Raw genomic sequence first — 22,949 nt, forward strand, 5'->3', positions numbered from 1 at the left:
GTGCACTGTCTCTCTGCCCCACTTAATCCTGCTCTGGCCTGTTTTCCCTTTGCTCTGGCTGTTTCTGGGGCCAACATCCTGATGTCACTTCTGGGGAAAACTTAGAAGTGATGTGACTTCCCTGCAGGAATAGGGTTGCCAAGTCCTCTTCATCCCCCAGTGGGGGACAGCTGTGCACTGCGCAACAAAATGACATCGCCCGGAAGTGAAATCAAAATGGCAGCACCCATGCGGGGCCACTCTAGGTGTTTTCAGGAAAACTCTATGGTTTTCCCGGATGCTCTAGCAATTTGGGAGGTTAAAACTCTATGGCACCTATTGGACCATAGAGTTTTACCTCCCAAATGACTAGAGTATCCAGGAAAACCATAGAGTTTTCCTGGAAACGCCTAGAGCGGCCCCACATGGGCACCACCATTTTGATGACATCATTTCTGGGTGATGTCATTGCACCAGCAACGCGGGGGAAAGTTCCCCCCGCCGGTCCAATGTGGGCTGGTGGGTTGAGAACCTCTCGGGCGGGAGATTCCCCGCCCAGATCGGGGGGGGGGGGTTGGCAGCCCTATGTAGGAAAGACAGAATTTCCAGCAATTTCTATAAAGGTGTGACCTCTCTTCTGGGTTTACCCCAGAAGTAGAATCACACTAGGGTTGCCGAGTCCAATTCAAGAAATATCTGGGGACTTTGGGGGTGGAACCAGGAGACATGGGAGTGGAGCCAGGAGAAAGGTTGTGACAAGCATAATTGAACTCTGGCCATCACATTTAAAGGGAGTGCACACTTTTCAAATGCCTCCCCTCCTTTGGAAATAATGAAGGATAGGGGCAACTTCTTTTGGGGCTCATAGAATTGAATCCCTTGGCCCAATCTTTTTGAAACTGAGAGGGTCTTTTGAGAAGAGGCATTGGATGCTATTCTGAAAATGTGGTGCCTCTATCTCAAAAAACAGCCCCCACGCCAGAGCCCCAGATACCAGCAGATCAATTCTCCATTATTCACTATGGGAATTGGTCTCCATAGGGTATAATGGAGTGCCCAGCAGACATTTCCCCCCCCCCCCAGTTTTCTGATGAACCTGAAGCAGGGGGAGGGCCTCCAACTGGAGGAACCCCTGCCCCCACTTGGGAAGAAGCAACCCTAAATCACACTGTTGTTAGTGGCTGCCCCCATATCCCCACCCCCATGCCTCCCACTGCTTTCCAGACCGTGTCTGGCAATCCTATTTGACCTACACTTGAGTAGGCCTTGACTGCCAAGGAGGTTTTTACTCCCAAGGCAGACTCCTGAGGAGACAAATACTGGCAGTCTTTGTCCCTTCCTACTTCTTAGGTGTCTTCAGGGCCCAGTCCTGCCTTTCCCTTCTGCTGTTAGCTACAGTGCAACATTTTTGTATTTAGGTTCCCCCACGACATGACCCAAGACACCTGCTCATCAAGTTTTAAATCCTGAGTACCTACTTTAACATGTATTCATATTTGATTTTCAAGAGTTGACATATTTGAAATGTCTCTCTCATAGACATTTCCTTCATGGTGTAATCTATAGGGTTGCCAGGTCCTACCTTGAAGCCGGCAGGGGGATCCTGGTTCTTTTCAAGGATCTTATGCCATGTGTGCTTTGCATATGCAGCATGGTGACGTAACCTGGATGTGATGTCATCACATCGATGATATCAGGTGGTAACACTCCTGTTTTGGGGCAAAACTCTATGGTTTGTAGTTGATTTTACCATCAAGTCTTGTTCAAAAACTAGAGCATAGCTGCATGATGTTGGCAATGTAATGATGTCACTTCCATGTGATATCATCACATCACCTTTTGGACCAGTTAGAAATGGGATTTCCTGGGGCAGGGGTCTGGCATCCCTAGAAATCTGTTAGAGGAAGACAGTGGATTTAAAAAAAAAGCCTATCTGTAATAATTATTTATAATATTAAGATTTGAAGATTAAAGTAACATAGTTATACTAAGCCCTGCTCTGATTTTAATAGAAATACATTTATTTCTAGGGTCTGGACTATGAGAAAACCAAGGAGAGAAGATTAGAAATTGTTGTAAATAATGAAGCACCTTATGTACTAACACCATATTCAAGAACCCATTCAACAAGTACTACGACAGTTATAGTCAGAATTCTGGATGAGAATGAGGGACCAGAATTTGATCCTTGTGAATATTTTCTAAATATTAAGGAATCTTTGCCAAGTGGAACAGTAGTTGGCAGTTACCAAGCAAGAGACCCAGAAACCGGAAATAGTGAAGGCATAAGGTATTCATTCCCTTTATAATGTTATTTAGTTTACAGTACCTGAATAAAATCAGGAAAAATTATAAGTGCATTGTTATTGCAATTCATTTATGGTATAAAGCACTTTAAAATTATTTGGTCTCAATAGTTACAGAATAATAAATGGAATGTGCAATTGGATCATCATTGACAACACAGGACAGCTGAGAACCACTAGAATTTTGGACAGAGATATACCAAATATGGAATATACTCCATGCATCATAACAGTCTGTGCTACAGACCGAAGTGAGTATCCAGTGTAGTGAATAGTACCTTTGCTTTACTGTGAACTTTTAAGTTTCAGGAATTGTGAATCTTCAATAATCGTCAAGAATCTTTCATTTCTTATCATACAAGTACAGCAATAATAGGCTTTTTGCTATTCATAGGTAGTGTGCAGACTTAGATGGCCAATAGCAGTCTGCATCCTCCTTTCAAGTTTCAAAAGCTTCAAAAGATTGTGGATACTATTAATATGATTTCACAACTTTTTGAACCCTTGTTGCGTTATAATCTAGTTTACTGATGCAATGTGTCTGTCTTCAGACTGTGATTTTTCCTTATAACTGGAAACCTATATAACATTGACAAGCAAAGACTTTCCTTCCCCCTTCACAGTGGCCCCACTGGTGGACCACCTGATGGCACTTTGGTTTTTTGGCCACTGTGTGACACAGAGTGGTGGATTGGATGGGCCAGTGGCCTGATCCAACATGGCTTCTCTTATATTCTTATTTTCTCATGTGTTCTGTATAAACCATGCCTAGATGTTGTGATAGCAGGCACAGTCCAGCAGCTCCAATTCATGCCTGGACTATAACACTTGCAGAAGTGCTCTGTTATGCACGTCAGGATCTCCTTCCATTTCTTTCTTTGTCTTTATAGGAGACAAATGTCTGCACAGGTAGGACACTGGATTGTGTATTATGTTTCCATAAAGCAGAGCTAACCATAAGATATGGAGAACATGATTTTTATGAATTGGCTTTCACTTTAGTAATGTAAGCAGCTGTTTGTTCTACTGGTCTGAAGCATTATCCAGTAACTGGAATTCAGTTCTTCTCTTCCAGTTGCATTTGTCATAAACAAGATTGCAGCATTTTTTGCAACTCATATTGGACAGAAAAGCACATAATATTTCAGTCTTGATCCTATCAGACCAGTGCCCTATCAAGGATAGGAATCAGTTGTCTGTGAAGCTTATACAATTGGGCCACTAATTTACTAAACCTAATTAGAAGTAATCTGGGGGGGGGGGGAGGAAACCTGGAATGGCATTTTTGTAATGGCAAACTCTCTCTCACACACACAAGACAGCCTTTATTGGCATATATGAAAATATAAAATAGAGGGTCAGTCAGGTTACATATTAAAAGAGTACAAAATCCATACAGAATAAAATTAGGATTACAAGATAAAAACAAAGTAGCAACATAGTAAAACCTGATACATAGTACTACTTATCAAGATGAGAAACCATAGCTCTATAAAAAAACCTTTGCTACTAATTCAGTTGTATCAGGATTATCAAGCAAAAAAAGCACCTTAAAATCATCAGAGGTCTCTAAAATTTGGGCTAATATGGGGCATAAAAGCCAAATAGAGAGGACACTGGAGAAGAACATGGGTGACAGTCCCAACACAATCAATTTTACAGGGACAGCACCTACATGAATAGAGAGTCCCTTGGAATCTGCCAAATAAAATGGCTGACAGAAGGGCATTGAATCTGACCAAGGAAAAGGCTCTGTGCAAATTTGGAGCTAGGAAGTTGGTAGAGGTACACAGCTAGAATATTTGCATTCGGAATAATCCCTAAATTTAGGGGAGAGCAGGTTCTGTTGGCGTCAGACTATAAAGAGTTTCCAGCTCTGAGCCCAGTAGACTAGATTTTATTTTTTAAAAAGCCTTGGACTCAGAAAGCAAGGATAAAAATTCTAAAGATAGATCCAGGGAACTTATTGTAGCTTCAATGTTAGATAGCCAGCTAGAATTATCCGATTCAGAAAGTAGCTGGTACAGAAAACTAAGCAGATCAGAGTTGAAGTGGAGCCGTAACTAGAATTTAATTGTGTGAACCCATGCCTTAGTAGCTAACAAATTCTGACCGCACTCCAAACATAAAACAGCATAAGGAACACACATGGTATCCCCATGATCTTTCACAAAAAGGTAGAGTAGACAAGTTCAGCTGAAATGGCAAACTATGCTTTGCTGCAAAAGTGGAAGTATGGGCAAGAATCTGAGCACAAATGGAAACAAGGGAATGAGAAATGAGAGGGCGTTTTCGCACTTACCTTAAGCCGGAGCGACGTCCCTCTTCACCGCGCAGCGTCTGCACGGTTTTCGCACTAATTGCTCCAGAGCTCCTGGAAGAGCCGCAAAGTCCCGCAGCTTTTGCGTCGCAAATGTAAACTGGTTTTTGGCGGTTTTCAATATATGCATTAGTTAAAGCTCTCATGGAATGTTCTAAGTCATATACCTTACTCATACCCGTGAGCTTTCTGGTTTCATATACTTGTGTTTGGAGTGAGGGCAAAACAAGGGCCGTTTTCCCACAGAGCTTATCTCGGAGTGACGTCCCTCTTCACCGCGCAGCGTCTGCGCGGATTTCCCACCAACTGCTCCGCATAACCAGGAAGAGCCGCGGCTTTTGCGTCACTAACGTTAACTGGTTTTTAGCGGATTACATCTGCGACGCAAAAGGTCCGGCACTTCCTGGTTATGCGGAGCAGTTGGTGGGAAATCCACGCAGACGCTGCGCGGTGAAGAGCGACGTCGCTCCGAGGTAAGCTCTGTGGGAAAACGCCCAAGGTCTCTCATTAGGCTGTGTGAGAAAAATAAATTCATGAAATGCAGCTGATGGCCCTGTACTGTTCTGTGTCAATATGTGGAAAATAACCTACTGAACAGCTGACATAACTTCTGGTGATATCAGGGGATGTGGCCTAATATGCAAATGAGTCCCAGCTGGGCTTTTTCTACAAAAAAAGCCCTGGGGTGAGTGTAGAATCCTGTTAGGGGACTAACAGTGTACTTGTAAAAACACTTTCCTGGATTAAACCCCTCCCAAACACACATCTCCATCTCCAACTTCCAGACCTTCATCTCTCACAACCACCTGACAAATCTTAACTGATTCCCTACTTCTCAGCCTACCATTCCTATTGGCTACTGGAGCTTTGCTGTCATTGGCTCCAGTTTGGTGTAGTGGTTAAGTGTGCAGACTCTTATCTGGGAGAACCAGGTTTGATTCCCCACTCCTCCACTTGCACCTGCTAGCATGGCCTTGGGTCAGCAATAGCTCTGGCAGAGGTTGTCCTTGAAAGGGCAGCTGCTGAGAGAGCCCTCTCCAGCCCCACCCACCTCACAGGGTGTCTGTTGTCGGGGAGGAAGGTAAAGGAGATTGTGAACCGCTCTGAGACTCTTCGGAGTGGAGGGCGGGATATAAATCCTATATCTTCTTCTTCAATATCTTCTCTATTGTTGTATTTTTTTTTCTTCTTTCTGTGCCTCATATACAACTAAGATTTTATGCAGACACCTATAACCATGCTCCAGTATCTCTTCTTGAACGTATGTATGTTGCCTAGTTTGGTGTTATGTGGTCTAACACCAATGAAAGAAACAAAGGGAGAAATCTTCCCTATTTTATATAATTTTAGCACTGAATTCTTTGCACTGTTGTATATAATTATGGGAGAGATAAACCCAACCTGTTTTTTTTAAATGATTATTTAAAACATTAAACTGTGAAAGACTATTTTTATTTCCCAGGTGGTAAAACAGGAACTGGAAAAATTGTTATAACAGTGATAGATGAGAATGACAATTACCCAGTGATTACTGAAAGTAATTACGTAATGTGCAAGGACAAAGAACCAGTATATATTACAGCCTTTGATGCTGATCAATCTCCCTACACAACACCTTTCTATTTTGAAATAGAAAAGCCAATGCACTCAGCGTGGAGGATAATACCATATGATGGTATGTATATGATCTGTAGTAAGCTTAGCTAAAGTAGTAATTGTGTGAATTTCTAACTACTACATTTGGATCATTTCTTATACAGAGGAATCAGCGTTGCTTTCACTTGATGAAGATATACCTTATGGCTATTATACACTTCTTCTTAGGATATATGATAATGGAGGTTACAGTGGAATAAATGAAATAAGAGTTCATTACTGCAACTGTGTGTATCCAAGTGATTGTTCTGACCTCAACTCAGACATCGCTGTGGATCGGGTTTCTACGGAAGAGGTGCCATACGAAGCTCCAGCTGAAGCGGGATCCTTTGGTCCCTTGGCCATCTTTTCAACAATGATGGGAACAATGTTAACAATGGGTAAGTATATATATATATTGAAGATGAAATACAAAATGAGTCATTAGATCTATTAGCATATGAGAAATAATGACACCACTTTGGAATTTTTAAAGTTCAGCCCATATATGTCAGTATAGTGGTGGTAGTAGCAGTGGTAGTGGTAATAATATTTTTGTTCAATTTATATCCCACCCTCCCTGCCAGAGCAGGCTTAGGGCAGCTTACATGTTTATGTATATACATGAAATGTAAAAGTACATTAAGACATAAAAGCATAAAATCATAAAAATTAAAACATTTCAAGTGCTGTATTAATTTATGGATGGCAATCTGTTTGATAAGATGGATAGCTGCCTAGTCTGTTTTTATATCACATTTTACTATTCTGCTGTTCCAGCTGGATGTTCTATATAAAAAAAAATCGCAGGTTAATGCTTGAGGTGGTCCAGATGTTTCAGAGTCTGTTATAGCCTATGATCTTAATTTACAAATGCCTGGTGGAAGAGTGCCATCTTACAGGCCCTGCAGAACTGTGCAAGCTCTCACAGGGCCCTGACCTCCTCATGGAGCTCATTCCACCAGCATGGAGCTACAACAGAAAAGGCCCTAGCTCTGGCTGTCATGGGCCTGGCCTCTTTAAGGTCAGGGACTGAGAGCAGGTTTTGTGACCCTGTCCAAAGTGTTCTCTGGGGAATATGTGGGGAAAGGTGGGCCTGAAGGTATGCAGGTCCCTGGCCATATAGGGCTTTAAAAGTAAGAACCAGCACTTTGAAACGGACCCAGTACGCGATGGGCAACCAGTGCAGCGCTTTCAGCACAGGTTGAATGTGATCCCACAAGGGAAGGCCCATTAGCAGCCTGCTGCAGCATTCTGCACTAGTTGAAGCTTCTGGGTTTGAGACAAGGGCAGTCCCATGTAGAGGGCATTACAGTAATCCAGTCTTGAGGTGACCATGACATGGATCACTGTTGCCAAATTGTTGCATTTGAGGTAGGGGACCAACTGCCTTATCAGCTGAAGATGATAAAAGGCTGATTTGGTAGTGGCTGCCACCTGGGCCGCCATTGTTAAAGAGGAGTCCAAGAATACCCCTAAACAATGTAAGTGGTGCTCCATTGACGGTTGGTAAAGAGATCTCCATTCCCAGACCACCACGACTTAGATACAGGACCTCCATCTTTGTTGGATTCAATTTCAGTCAACTCAGCCTGAGCCACCCTGCCACAGCTTGTAATGCCATGGTCAGATCTTCTGGGGAGGAGTTGGACTGGCCACCCATCAACAGATAGAGCTGGGTGTCATCTGTGTACTGATGGCATCCCAGCCCAAACCTCTGGGCAATCTGGACAAGGGGGCCCATGTAGATGTTGAACAACATCGGGGAGAGAACTGCCCCTTGTGGTAACCACATAGAAGTGGGTGCCATCGGGATAGCTCCTCCCCTATCACCACCCTTTGTCCCCAATCCTGGAGAAAAGAGGAGAGCCACTGTAAGGCCAACCCCTGTATCCCAGCATTGACAATGCGGTGGGTCAGTAACTGATGATTGACTAAGTCAAACATGGCTGACAGGTCTAAAAGCATCAGGTCTAAAAGCCAAACCACCTCTATCTGATCTGGAGGTCAACTGTGATTATTGTTGCTGTTGTTATTTTGATATAACAAAGAAGCTTCATCAAAGGATTTAACTCTGAATACACAAAATGATTTGTTAGGGTAGTTTAAGTAATAACAGTGCAATCTTAAATGGAGGTACACTCTTCTAAATTCATTAAAGTAAATGGGTTTAGAAGGGTGTAACTGTTTAGAATGGCACTGTAAAGCTGTAACTGTTTAGAACGGCACTGTAAAGCTGTATAACATATGATGTGCCTTCAGAGGTAGAAAAATCCAGTCCATTAAATATTTTTAGTGTATAAATAGTAGTCCATTACCTAGCCTTAAAATTATAGGTAGCAACAACTTGCAGAAATTTCTAGAAGCCATATATGGGTCACTTTTGCCAGCAGTCATTACATTCAATATGTGGGCTGAATCCAGTCTTCTGTTCTTCTCCACATGGGATGATCTACATTTCTAAATTAATTTGGCTGATGGAGTCCAGTAATTGTATTCTCATATTTCTGAATCTGAACCTCTCTTTCTAACCGTAAAGTTGTTATAACTGGGAAAACTGGAATGAAAATATGCAGGATTGGGGTGAATCCAGAACAACCAGTTTTCATGGGACTGTCCATGGCACATGCTCTCATTTCCCATTGTTTGCATTCCATTTCATACTTGTCCTTATTACTGGGTTATTACATTTTTACCTTGACCAAGTTGCTTAGTTAGTATAAATGGTTTTCTCCCCCCCCCCCTTTATCCTTACACCTACTTAGTGAAATAGATTTGATTGGGAGGCAGTGACTGCCCCAATGCTACCCAGAAAGTTTGGTGACTCCACAGAGTTTTAAACCCAATTATCAGCAGTCCTAGTTAAAGCTGTAATTATGACATCATATTGACTTTCAAGGAGGCATTAAGAGATTTAAGCATTGGTAGTAGGTCTGGGCCAAAATCAGGTAGTACTTCTGTTTCTAGCAATTGTTATACTCTGGTACAATTGTTATACTCAGACACACAGTTACCTTGGCTGTCAGAGGGTTTTTTTTTTTTAAATACTGCTGAATTTATGCCACTGCACCTGTGTAGCCATTTAGATAAACAGACATGTTGTTAGTTTCATTGGCTAGCAGAAATGAGAAACCTAGTTATTTCACATGCCTGGAATACAACCACTATGTTTCATTCCAGGGTTCCTCATTAACTAAATTATTTCAGAGATTAATTACATTGTAAGAGTTTGAGACAAGACCAACCAGGTATCAGAGCCTGTGTTCCACAATGAGACCCTTCCACAATGAGACCCAGGCAAAATATTGAGAAATACTGTTTGCAAAATAGTTTCATTTCAAATAGTGAAGGGCTCAGTTATCAGTTTTTGTATCTGCAGGATCTTTGGTATAGTTCTCATAAACAGTATATGAGCTGCTAAACCTGTATCCAGACTTCATAACAACATGTACAGGTAGGAATCACATGCATGAATGTTCCTTTATATACCACAGTTTCCAAAAGGGACGGTGGCTCAGTGGCAGAGCATCTGCTTGGGAAACAGAAGGTCCCAGGTTCAATCCCTGGCATCTCCAAAAAAGGGTCCAGGCAAATAGGTGTGAAAAACCTCAGCTTGAGACCCTGGAGAGCCGCTGCCAGTCTGAGAAGACAATACTGACTTTGATGGACCAAGGGTCTGATTCAGTGTTAGAGTATTTTGCACGCAGCAGAAGAGCTGAAGGAGAGGGACAGGCAAAACACAGGAATTAATAGACAAGAGAAACAGCTGTATTCAATGGTAGATATATTTACCAGTGATAGTATCCAATATTCAGAGTCGTTGCCAGGCCAAGGTCATACACAGTAATCAGTACACACTTCAGTAGATAACAGTATACAGCAGTAAGTATACACAGCACGATCCAAGCACAGTAGCATAGGATCCAACACCAGCAGTGTCTGCTGCCACCCAGACAGTGGGCCGCACAGTACCCACAATCCTTACAGGCAGACTGAGCAGGCTCACTGAGCTTCCCTAAGTACACGTACCAATCATCAGGGTTGCATCAGCTCTGTGAGTCAGCACAAAACCTAATTACAGGTGAGGTCATCCCACCTTACCTCAGTAACAGGTAACAGCTGGATCATGATGCAGCATGACTCAGCATGACATTGCAGAAACAACATTACTATTACTAAGATGGAGCCAGTCAGCCATTTTAGGACTGAGTTCCAACATTCTCCTCTTAATAGTTCTGTTCGTTTCTCAATCCGAGCCTTTTACAGTGCTCATTATGCTTTTCCATAGTCTGGGGTTTGGTAAACATATCTGCTGTATTGTGGCCAGTATCACAATACCTTATGTTTATCAACCCTTCCATGATACATGATCTGACATTCTGGTACCTTATGTCAGTGTATCTATTCCTTGTCTTTACTCCTTCCGCTTTTGCAATCTCAATCACAGCTTGATTGTCTTCCAGAACTTCAACAGGCTTCTCTGCCTCTATATGCAGGTCCTTTAGTAGCTGTCTAAACCATTCTACCTCAGTACAAGCAGTAGAAAGGGCGCAGAACTCTGCTTCTGTGGTGGACAAGGCAACCACACGCTGCTTTTGTGTCTTCCAGCATACTAATACCTCTCCCAAATATATGGAAAGACCTGTTGTTGACTTTCTGGTTTCACAGTCACTTGCAAAAGCTTGCATCTGTATAGACTTTCAGTGCTAGCTCCCCCCTAGGTTCGATATAAAGACACCAGTCAGCAGTGTTCTTTAAATATCTCAACACTCGCTTAGCAGCAATCCAGTGATTCTGCTTAGGGTTCTGGGTAGCTCTTGCCAACAGATTACAGGCTACTGATATGTCTGGCCGTGTCCAATTACTGATATAGCTCAGACTACCAATTAACGACCTGTACATTTCAACATTACATGGTGGGCTATCTGTAACATCATTTACAAAGCCAGTCACCATAGGGGTTGAAACAGTTTTGCAATCAGTCATCTTGTACTTGTCCAACAAATCTATGATTTTAGGTTTTTGTGACAGTTTAAAACCTTGTGTAGTTTTTGCAATATCTACACCCACATAGGTCTGTACAGTACCAAGATTTCTCAGTTTAAACTTCTTACTTAAGGCTGAAACAATATCATCTGTTTGTTTCTTTGTCTTGGTCAGAATCCCCAAGTCATCCACAAAAGTAAGAACAATACATCGTGTTTCACCACTTCCCTTGGTAAACACACATGGATCAGCAATGCTCTGGGTAAACCCTAGCTGTTTAAGTGTACCCACTAGACATTTTGACCATTGATGACCACTTTGCTTTAGACCATACAAGCTCTTATTTAGCAACCAGTATCCCTTTCCAGTACCAGGAATACCTTCTGGTCTCTTTAAATAAATTTGGTGCTCCAAATTAGCATTTAGGTATGCCACACAGACATCCAAATGGGTAAAATGGAGTTTTTCTCTGGCTGCCACAGTTAACGCAGTCAGAAGTGAACTGCTCTTTAACGTTGGAGCAAACACTTCGTCATAAGTCTCATTAGTCTGTCTGCAACCTTGTGCTACAAGCCTCGCCTTATACTTTTTTCCCCCAGACTGGTCTGTTTTCACCTTGTATACCCATCTACTGCCTATGGGTTTTACACCAGCAGGTACAGTATCAGTCTCAACATAAACATTTAAACGTTTCAGGGAAGAAAGTTCATCGTCCATAGCAGCCTTCCAGTTACACTGCTCTTCCTTGGACAAAGAGAAAATGTCAGTATATTTCTCAGGCTCATGTATAGCAGACATTACAGGACTAAATCTCTCAGGAGCTCTTCTTTCACGTGTAGATCTCCTCAATGCAGACTCATCAGTTGGCACATTCCTCCCGGATAATTCCTCACGAGTAGGCTTCTCCTCCATCTCCTCCTCGTCAGGCATCTCTTCTTTTGGGGTTAACTCAGCCGCCTCTCCCTCCTCTGGGTTGCTAGGCATCGAGCTGACTTGTAACCGGATTCCTTGGTCATCCTCAAGACAGAACGCTGGCGATTGGGTGCAACGATCCCAGCCCTCTGATCTCTCCAGAAACGTGGCTGAAGCACTAATCACCACCTCACGACTGTCGAGCGTGCCAAAACGATAACAGCTCCCGTTTCTCTCATACCCGAGAAACCTCATACGTCTAGCCTTCAGTTGGCCTTTACGTCTGAGCTGTTGAGGAATATGAACAAAGGCTGTAACTCCAAATACATGCAAATTTGCCAAGTTAGTTACCTTGTCATGCCATAGGCTTGCTGGTATTTTGCCAGTTGATGAACACCAAACTCTGTTCAGGTTGTAGTTGGCACAGCACATAGCCTCTGCCCAAAATCTCCAGGGCATATCTGCATCACGTAACATACACTGGCACATGTCTTGCAATGTACGGCCTCTCCTCTCACAAAAAGCATTATGGGTAGGTCTGTACGGAGCAGTCAATCTGTGCTCAATCCCAAGCTCTGCAAACAAACTTTGAAAACGTTTATTAACAAATTCCGAGCCTCTATCAGAAATAATGCATGCAGGCACATTTCCAGTTTTTCTCTTAACAAACCTTAGCCAATTCTGCATAGTTTGAAAGGTTTCAGTTTTAGCTTTCAACAGGTAAACAAAACCATACCTTGAATAGTGATCTTCTATACTTAAGACATATTTGGCCCCGCCCACTGACTCCTTAAAGGGCCCTATCAGGTCTAAGAACACTAGGTCAAGAGGTTTCTTACTAGTAAATTTACTTGGAGTACGCACAGGAGCTTTTGTAGACTTTACCAGCTTGCAGATTTCACAGTCAAGAAATTCCTTGCAAGGTTTAAGACTAAGGCCTTCTGCTTGTTCAACAGTCTTCTTTAGAGCAGGAAAACCAGCATGGCCTAATTTCCTGTGTAAAAGATGACAGCAATTATCATGCACTGGTTTATTTACACAGACGTTATTACACGTTTGTACCTTGGTATGCAAGAAGTATAAATCTTCCTTCAGCATAGCCTTTACACTCAAGCCGTCCTTGGTCCTCAGCTCACAACACGAGGTGTCAAATTGCAGTTTGAAACCTTCCCTGCACAGAGCAGACACAGACAGCAGATTCATCTTAAGTGAAGGAACAAAACCCATTTGAAGCTCCTTCCTTAGGCTTGGCAGGAACACTTTCCCTCTGCCAAAAACAGTTGCTTTAACTCCATCTGCCCAAACAACAGACTGGTTATCAACAGGTGTGTAAGAAGTAAACAAACTCCTCTCTCTACAGAGGTTCTACGACGCTCCGCTGTCAATTAGGAAAGATTGAGTGTGATTAGTTGACTTACCAGTAGTAACGAGATGCACATTACCACTCTTATCAGCAGACCTCATTTCAGACCGTCTCTCTTTCCCTTTCTGGCCTTGACAATTCCTAAACAAATGTCTAGATGAGCCATACCGGAAGCATTTCTTCCTTACAGCCATTACATTACCTGTTGGACAGTCAGGATCCTCCTTAACAGTAAATCCACTGCCCCTCTCTGGCTTACAGACAGGCTTTCTCTCCGCACGTAGAGAGGAATTGGACTGTCTCTTGCCATATTCATCAAGAAGCCGTCCAGTTACGACGTTCATGGTTAACCCTGTCTCAGGCAAACCCTCCAGGCTCGTTATCACAGCGTCATATGATGCATCTAAGGAGCTTAAAAGTATGCACACCTCCTGTGATTCAGAAAACATTTGGTTATGCTCTCTTAGCTCTAGAAACATCCTACGCATAGACTCTATATGAGATAACATATCTGCATTAGCTGCCAGCCTGGTATGCAGAAGCTTCCTCACCAAACGAATCTGAGAACCGACAGTTCCTCGGACGTAAATTTCCTTCAAAGCATTCCAGCAGTCATGAGCCGTCTCCAGTCCTGCTATATGCACCAGCTGGGAGTCGTCTAGAGAAAGACCTATTAAAGACAAAGCCTTAACATCCTTTTTACGCAAAAGGTCTACAGCTTTTCTGTCCTCAGCAGCTTCCTCTGCCTCCTCAGCAGCCTCCTCTTCACACTCCGGGCTACTGATAGGAGCAGCCACCACCTCCCACAGCTCTTGGTGCTTTAATAACAGACTGACCTTCTGGGACCACGTAGCATAGTTAGTCCCATTCAGCTTAGTAATGCTGAGCCCAGAGAAGGAAACAACATTTGCAGCTTCCATCTCTGCTACTTATCACTGGACACCTGGGCAACTTGGCAGTCTGCCTCCGTCTCTTCCAAAACACTGTGTTGCCTCCTCTGTCTTCAGAACAGCAGCACCTCTAGAAACACTGGGAGCACTGGGAGCTCTGGGCCCATAACCAATGATAGAGTATTTTGCACGCAGCAGAAGAGCTGAAGGAGAGGGACAGGCAAAACACAGGAATTAATAGACAAGAGAAACAGCTGTATTCAATGGTAGATATATTTACCAGTGATAGTATCCAATATTCAGAGTCATTGCCAGGCCAAGGTCATACACAGTAATCAGTACACACTTCAGTAGATAACAGTATACAGCAGTAAGTATACACAGCACGATCCAAGCACAGTAGCATAGGATCCAACACCAGCAGTGTCTGCTGCCACCCAGACAGTGGGCCGCACAGTACCCACAATCCTTACAGGCAGACTGAGCAGGCTCACTGAGCTTCCCTAAGTACACGTACCAATCATCAGGGTTGCATCAGCTCTGTGAGTCAGCACAAAACCTAATTACAGGTGAGGTCATCCCACCTTACCTCAGTAACAGGTAACAGCTGGATCATGATGCAGCATGACTCAGCATGACATTGCAGAAACAACATTACTATTACTAAGATGGAGCCAGTCAGCCATTTTAGGACTGAGTTCAAACAAGCTTCATATGTTCAACAACAGTAGATATCATGGTAAAAAGTTCTAGCTCAGTTCCCCCCTCCCCAGATTTAATTTTCTATCCGTGGGGAATTTCTACATAAGGAGGAACATCCAGTTATATGTCTTATACTTGCAGGTCAAAGGTTAGTAGTTCAGATACAGGTTGGCCACATTATCTGCTGTTTGTGAACACTAGACCTCTGTTCCAGAGGCAGGCACTTCCTCTAAGGGAAGCAAAAGTACTCCAACTTTTGAACAGTAACCTGATGTATTTTGTATCATGCATAAGTGAGTATTCCTTCCCCCTCAAGATATTTAAAAATATACTCTTGCAACAAAAAGCCTTGCAAAATGCATGCTATCTTCTGTTACTGAACCAGCCTTTAAGACCCATCAATAACATCTGTTTCTGATTTTGTGTTTTTTCTTCTGAAGGAGCTATACCTTTTGGTTTCTGGGTCCACAAAAGAAGGTCCAGGCCTCGAGTGGTGGGTGATAATTCAGCTTCCCACAATTTAATTGTATCCAACACGGAGGCACCAGGTGAAAATGTGACAGTAAGTTGCATTCCCCCCATATAATGTTTGGAAATACCAGATTCATTGATTATGCATTTACTGCTCCCATAGAGAGAAATTGTACATTGGAACATATCCTTACCTTCCAAACAGCAATCTCTTTCCAGCACTTATATGCTGATACTTTATGGGAGGGATGGCCAAACTGGCTTGGGAGCCACATACAGATCTTTCACATATATTGTGCGGCTCCCGGAGGTTGAGGAGGAACATAATGCAGGTTTACTCTCAAGTAAGTGTGTTTAGCATTGGGACTTCAGTCATCCTCTGAGCACTAACCCATAGGTAGGTGACTATTTCTGCCATGTGTGAAGTGGGGAAAATGTGTGCAAGAGCCAAGAAAGCCACTGGAATGAGGGACAGAATTAAAAATGGCATTGTTTCATTGCTCTTATAGGAAATGTATTTACTAACATTAGTGTCAAGAAAAGAGATACATAAGGATGCAAGCAGTGGCCACTGATTTATATGTTACATGTTTGTTTCCTTCTCCCACTGATATTAAAAAAATAATTCCCTAACATTCCCTATGATGGTTTTATGGGGACAGTTATTCCCAACTTTTGTTTTTTAAAAAGTCTCCTTCTAGCATGATTGTGTTGTAAAATGCATACATATGTATTTTATTTTTCTGTGAGTTTTAATAAAGATGTGTTTGCGTGTGTGTAATATTTGTTCATGTCTTGCAGCACTCAAACATCTGACATTTAGAGGGCAATCCTAAGGAGAGTTACTCCAGTCTAAACTATTTGAAATGAATGGGCTTAGACTGGAGTAACTTTCCTTAGGATTGTAGTTATTCTATGAGGGTCTTATGTTAAGCATGTTTGGCCACTTCTAATATATGGCAATAAACATGGCTGATAGTAGTTCATTAGAAATGCCAGCTATTACTATGGGATGGGGAGTTATAAGCATTGTCAGTTGCTTATTGTTATGAGGCACTCTGATGTACATGTGCTAATCACAGCTCTTATTTTATGAAGAAACAATGTGATGACAAGATTGATGAAAAAGCCCATTCTGAGCTTAACTGCTAATTTACTACATGCAGCTGAGATTTTACATTTGTCACCAGACACTGTGAAATGTGAACCAACCCCAACCTGAAATGCGAAATCTGCAACTGAAATCCAAAAAGGATTGGGGTGTGGGTAACTTGTTTGGGGTTCAAGCCAGGCCAGCTTTTTTTCTCAGAGAAAACAGAACAGTGAATCATAAGAAAGCCACATTGATACAGTGCCGTTCTATGTAGCACCTTGTTATATGCCCTGCTGCTTGGGAATATTTATTACTTATTTTATTTATTTTATTATAATCAATTTTTATACCACCCATTCCCTAAATAGGGCTCAGGGCAGTGTACAACAAACTAAACCAAAATCACTAAACAAGATTTTAAAAATAAATAAGCATCCCAATAACATTCATAACGGCAATACAGTTCAGATAGCAGTCATGTTCCAATTGAGCTACCACCTTGCAGGAGAGGGGAGGGGTGAGAGTGCCAGCCAAATGACTGCCATTGCTGTCCTCAACCAAACACCTGGCAGAACATCTCTGCCTTACAAACCCTGTGAAACTGCAGCAAGTCCTGCATGGCATGGATGTTACTTAGCGGAGAGTTCCACCGGGTTGGGACCAGGGCACTAAAAGCCCTTGCCCTGGTTGAAGACAGACGGATATCTCTTGGGCCAAGATCACTACCTCTCTGTTTGGCTCTGTGACCAATGTACAGTCATTTGTAATGTCTAGGAAACTCATTTTTACAGCATGACTCAAGCACATGTTTACCCAGTCAATGTGAAGGTAGTTGAAGTCTCTCAGTATAATCACATTCTATGCTCTAGACACCGCCCTTATTTTCTTCTCCATCTCAAGATCATCTGCAAGGGTTTGATCAGGTGGGCGATAGTACACTCGAACTTTTAAGTAATCCTTAGGGTCCAGTATTTACACTCATGTTGGTTCTGTTGGGGAGTTTTTCTAACTTATTTGATTATATTCTAATATAACACATTTGACACAGTCGACCATCAGTTGCTAAAGCGCCACCTCGCCGACATAGGGGTTGGGGGGTTGGCCTTGCAATGGCTTTCCTCCTTCCTCTCTGGTCGGGGACAAAGGCTGGCTATTGGGGGTGAGTGATCCCACAGGCACACACTCGATTGTGGGGTGCCTCAGGGAGCAGTTCTCTCCCCAATGCTGTTTAACATTTATATGCGCCCCCTTGCCCAGATTGTCCGGAGGTTTGGGCTGGGTTGCCATCAATACGCAGATGACACCCAGCTCTATCTGCTAATGGACGGCCGGCCCGGCTCCGCCCCAGGGAACCTGGATCGGGCTTTGCAGGCTGTAGCGACGTGGCTCAGATTGAGCGGGCTGAAGTTGAACCCAGCGAAGACAGAGGTCCTCTGTGTGGGTCGCGGCCCTCTAGGAGGGGAAATAGCTCTACCAACCTTCGACGGCGCACCATTGAAACCAGCGCGCCAGGTAAAGAGTTTGGGCATTTTACTGGAGCCTTCATTATCAATGGAGGCCCAGATAGCAGCCACTGCCAAGTCAGCATTCTTCCACCTGAAGCGGGCGAGGCAGTTGGCCCCCTTTCTGGAACGTCGCGACCTCGCAACAGTGATCCATGCAACGGTCACCTCAAGATTGGACTACTGTAATGCCCTCTACTTGGGGCTACCTCTGTGCCAGACCCGGAAGCTGCAGCTGGTGCAGAACGCGTCGGCCAGGCTACTATTGGGGCTCTCGAAATGGGAGCACATACGGCTGGGGCTGCGCGAACTGCACTGGCTGCCAATTACCTACCGAGTCCAGTACAAAGTGTTGGTTATTACCTTTAAAGCCCTATATGGCCAAGGACCAGCCTACCTAAGGGACCGTCTCTCCCCACATGAACCCCAGAGGGCACTGAGGTCAGTGGGTAAAAACAAAATGACCATCCCTGGGCCAAGAGAGGTCAAACTTAAAAATACCAGAACACGGGCCTTTTCAGCCGCGGCTCCTGCACTGTGGAACCAGCTTCCGGAGGAAGTGCGGGCCCTGCGGAACCTTGACCAGTTCCGCAGGGCCTGCAAGACCGCCCTTTTCAGACAAGCTTATACTGATACCAACTGCTGAGTTGCTTGGAATAAAGAGCCGCCATCCATAATACGATCATGGAACCACTTAAACTGGCAGAACCAGCGCCAAACAATTTTATTGCTGCCAGATACATTTAATACAATTTGAACTATGTATTTTAAATTTAATTGACTGGTTTTTATGTTTAAAAATTTTAATTGTTAAATTTAAAGTTTTATCTATCTATGTTAATTGTTTGAAATGTTGTTAGCCGCTCCGAGCCGCCTAGGCGGGGAGGGCAGGATAGAAATAAAATTTATTATTATTATTATTATAACTTATTTGATTATATTCTTCCTTGATGTACCATGCAACACCAACAACAACCTCCCTGTCCTGTCTATAGAGTTTATACCCAGGAATGACTGTATCCCATAGGTTTTCCCCATTCCACCATGTTTCTGAGATACTTCAACCAAAGTACCATTTTGTGCTACCCCTCCTTTCTAAACATCATAACAGTGAGTTCTTGAAAATAATGCCTCACCCCAAATTTGAGGAAAAATATATTAAATCTGTTCTTAGTAAGCAATGATACATAACTTATAAGAAAAAATATTAATAACATTAAGTCATTAAAATATATAAAACACTCATTGTGATAGAATAAGACAGACCAAGAGAAATACTGGTTGAGATCTATAGGTATTTGTGAGATTCATGGCTTCAACTTGTTTTGTCTCTTGTGCACTGATCCAGTTCCAGATGAAGGTAACTGTTTTTTAAACTGAGAATGAGGCCACTTTGTGTGATATGGGCTCAGCACAGTGGGAATATATGAGATGGCCTTGGGTCATGGTGAGCTCAAGTTCAGTTCTGCAATTACTTTATCTGTTAACCTTTGTGTGATAAGAAATAATTATTTCTTTTAGTCAGAGAATCCTGTCACCTTTTCCTTTAGGGTTTGAATATACCTTCAACAAATGCAGCTGTTAGCATGAGCACAGTTGGAGAAAAAACTGGAAGTATGGAACTGATAAAAGGAGGGGAAGTACCCATTGGAGGATCTGTACAGAATATTGGACAGCATCTGCGCAATTCATATAAAAACCTCTATTCTGAATGGCGGAGTTTCTCCAATCCTCACCTAGCTGAAGTAAGCATTCTGGTACAGTTTCCTCATAACTCATGTCTGAATTGATGTTAAGCTTTTTATCCCCCATTGTTTAAGTCCATTAGCATCTTTAAGACCAACAAAGTTTTATTCAAGTTATAAGCTTTTGTGTGCTTCTTCAGATATCCACTTGCAAACAAAAACTTATTCCTTGAATAAAAAAATTTTTGTTCTTAAAGATGCCACTGGACTCAGACTTTGTCCTTCTACTTCAGACCAACATGGCTACCCACCTGGATCTGTTCCCCATTGTGACATCTTTCATAGTTCATCTTCTGATTTTGAATATAACTGTATTGGTAAATAAATGATTTTATAGCCCCTATCTAATCCTGGGATTATCAGTAACAAAGTTTCTGTTAAGAACATAACAGGAGCCCTGCTGTATCAGACCAGTGGTCCATCTCATCCAGCATCATGTCTCACACAGTGGCCAACCAGTTCCTCTTGAGGTCCAATAACAGGGCATATAGGATGAGGCTTTACCTGATGTTGCCTCCTGACACTGGGAAGTTCCCTTTAGTCACCATGGCTAGTAGCCACTGATGGTCGTCTGCCATTAATCTTTTAAATCCCATTTTAAAAGCTGTGGCCATCATTACATCCTTTGCCAGCAAATTTCAAATTTTAATCACTTGCCCTGTAAATAAAAGAATTTTCTTTTGTCCATCCTGAATCTACTGCCAATCAACTTCATTGGATCCCCTCAAGTTCCAGTACTTTGGAGAGGAAGAAAAAAAATCTGTCAACTCTCTCCACCCCATGCATAATTTTATAAACCTCTATCATGTCTGTCCCCAGTCATCTCTTTTCTAAACTGAAAAGTCACAGAATCTTCAGCCTTTCCTCATTGGGAAGGTGTTCCAATCCCCTAATCACTTTGGTTGACCTCATCTGTACTTTTCCCAGCTCTGCATTGTTGTTTTTGAGATATGGTGCCCAGAATTGTACACAGTATCCAAATGAGGCAACAGCTGTGGTACATTAGTGAGTTACTCCAGTCTAAGTCCACTGAGAAGGGTGTGATTCTGTTTAGAATTGCAGTGTAAGTGACCTAACCTATTCAAATGTTCCCAGTATTTGAATGCAAACTCTGATCCTCATGCTAAATGTATGCTAGGCAGCACAGAACAGACTGTAAAATTCTAAATTGTACTTTGAACTCAAAAAGATGTTTCTAACAAATAATGTTTAAATATTAAGTTGGATTCAATGTATTGGATCCCCAGTGATGCATTAATAGAAAGGAAATTGTACTTAGTGCATTTCCACTTGTGCAAGTAATAGTGAAATAGCTAGAGCAACATTTCATATGAAATGTGCATATGAAACAACAGAGTGTTCAGCAGATGAATCACATGATTTCATTGAAATTATATCAGAAGAAATACCTTGTGCTGTCTGTCTTGGGAATGCGAAAAAGAAACTTAGGAATACTGCTTTCACTTAGGGACCTTAATCAGCAGCGACGCCCTTCTTTACCGCGCAGGATCGGCGCGGATTTCGCACTAATTGCTGCGGAGCACCCGGAAGAGCCGGAAAGTCCCGTGGCTTTTGCGGTGCAAATGGAAACTGGTTTTTGGCGGTTTCCGTTTGCGCCGCAAAAGCCGCGGGACTTTCCGGCTTTTCCGGGTGCTCCGTGGCAATTAGTGCGAAATCCGCGCTGATCCTGCACGGTGAAGAGGGGCGTCGCTTCTGATTAACGTCAGTGCGAAAACGCCCTTAGTGCAAGCAGACCCCGGGAAGTAACTGTAGCACTTCTTGTGCAAGGATTTTAGAAATCCTCCATGGGATCCAGCCCAATGACTCCATTCAGCTAAGTCTTCCTCCATTTGAGAAAATCTTTTTCTGACATAGGAAGACGTCAGAAGGAAGTTATTGGATCCTTCTCCTTTCTAAAAAATAAATAATTTTTTGAGATTTGATTATTATATGTGGTTGGTAGATTTTAAAAAGTATATGATTAATCAGATCAATGAGGTATACCGATTAAACAAATAACAAAGAATATAAAGCCATATTTTTATGAAATTCTACTTGCATTTAAGAAAATTGTTTATACATTTTCTTTTTCTGCAGAAGGTATTCCAGTGTGAAGAAGAAGATGAGCTCCACCAAAGTAAAGAATATGTACTTCCATATAATTATGAAGGGAAAGGATCACCAGTTGGAACCCTAAGCTCCTGTACAGGCGAATCGGAAGATGAAGAACTTGATTTTTTAGATCAACCAGAACCTCCATTTAAGACTTTAGTAGAAGCTTGTATAAAAGAATAAGTGTATTTATCATGGTCCTGAAAACTTTAGCCACAATCCTCTGGAAAGTTTAATGATGCAAGTTCTAGTGAAATAAATGGATTCTTTTGTGCAGCTTTCATAATATCTCCTATTGACTTGGGTAGGGAAACCTTCCTATAGATTGTGTATCTCAGCAGAATTTCTCTCTTAAAAAAAAATCCCCCAAATAAACATTTATCAGATTTGTAATCAGGAGGGTTTGAAAACTCTCAGCAGTATTTGATCTGTGTATATGAACTAAGTTCAAGGCTTGGAAAGTTGTTTTTTCATTATTCTGTAAATAGCAGAAGTTTTTTTCCTGCTGTCTCTACGTATGTGCAAAGCAAACTGAAATCCTGATTCCAGCTTCAAAATTATTTCTCACATGAGCCCATGTAGGAGAAAGCAGGGCTTTTTTTCTGGAAAAAGAGGTGCTGGAACTCTCAAAATAGAAATTAAGAAGAAACACAAAGATGCGCCTCATTAACTTTTAAACATTCTTTTGAGAATTTCCACAAAGAGGTTCCAGAATGCTGTTCCATCATGTTCCCTCAAGGGGGAAAAAAGTCCTGGGAGAAAGTATAGTTCAGCTTAGGCTTTCTTTGGACTTCCAGAAATGATGGAATGCTATTGATGTGCATGTTAGAACAGTTTATTATAGTGCAATCCTCAAGAGAGTAATGCCCTTCCTCCTAAGTCCATTGAAGTAAGTGGGCTTGGAAGATATTGGATTTGATATTGGATTTATAT

The 22,949-nt window shown here is 42.3% G+C and overlaps 1 protein-coding gene across 1 annotated transcript in view; it reads left to right on the forward strand.

The window, feature by feature from the left end:
- Positions 1 to 22,424, forward strand: part of LOC132575534 (desmocollin-2-like) — a 48,133-nt gene extending 25,709 nt beyond the window's left edge. The window contains exons 10-16 of the mRNA XM_060244346.1: positions 2,010 to 2,269; positions 2,397 to 2,536; positions 6,068 to 6,280; positions 6,366 to 6,641; positions 15,534 to 15,655; positions 19,710 to 19,904; positions 22,002 to 22,424. Of these exons, the coding sequence (XP_060100329.1) occupies positions 2,010 to 2,269; positions 2,397 to 2,536; positions 6,068 to 6,280; positions 6,366 to 6,641; positions 15,534 to 15,655; positions 19,710 to 19,904; positions 22,002 to 22,199 (1,404 nt within the window). The 3' untranslated portion in view covers positions 22,200 to 22,424. The remainder of the gene's footprint in view (positions 1 to 2,009; positions 2,270 to 2,396; positions 2,537 to 6,067; positions 6,281 to 6,365; positions 6,642 to 15,533; positions 15,656 to 19,709; positions 19,905 to 22,001) is intronic.
- The last annotated feature ends 525 nt before the right edge of the window (positions 22,425 to 22,949 follow it).

This window comes from Heteronotia binoei, chromosome 7 (genome assembly GCF_032191835.1).
Source record: "Heteronotia binoei isolate CCM8104 ecotype False Entrance Well chromosome 7, APGP_CSIRO_Hbin_v1, whole genome shotgun sequence".
NCBI lineage: Eukaryota > Metazoa > Chordata > Lepidosauria > Squamata > Gekkonidae > Heteronotia > Heteronotia binoei.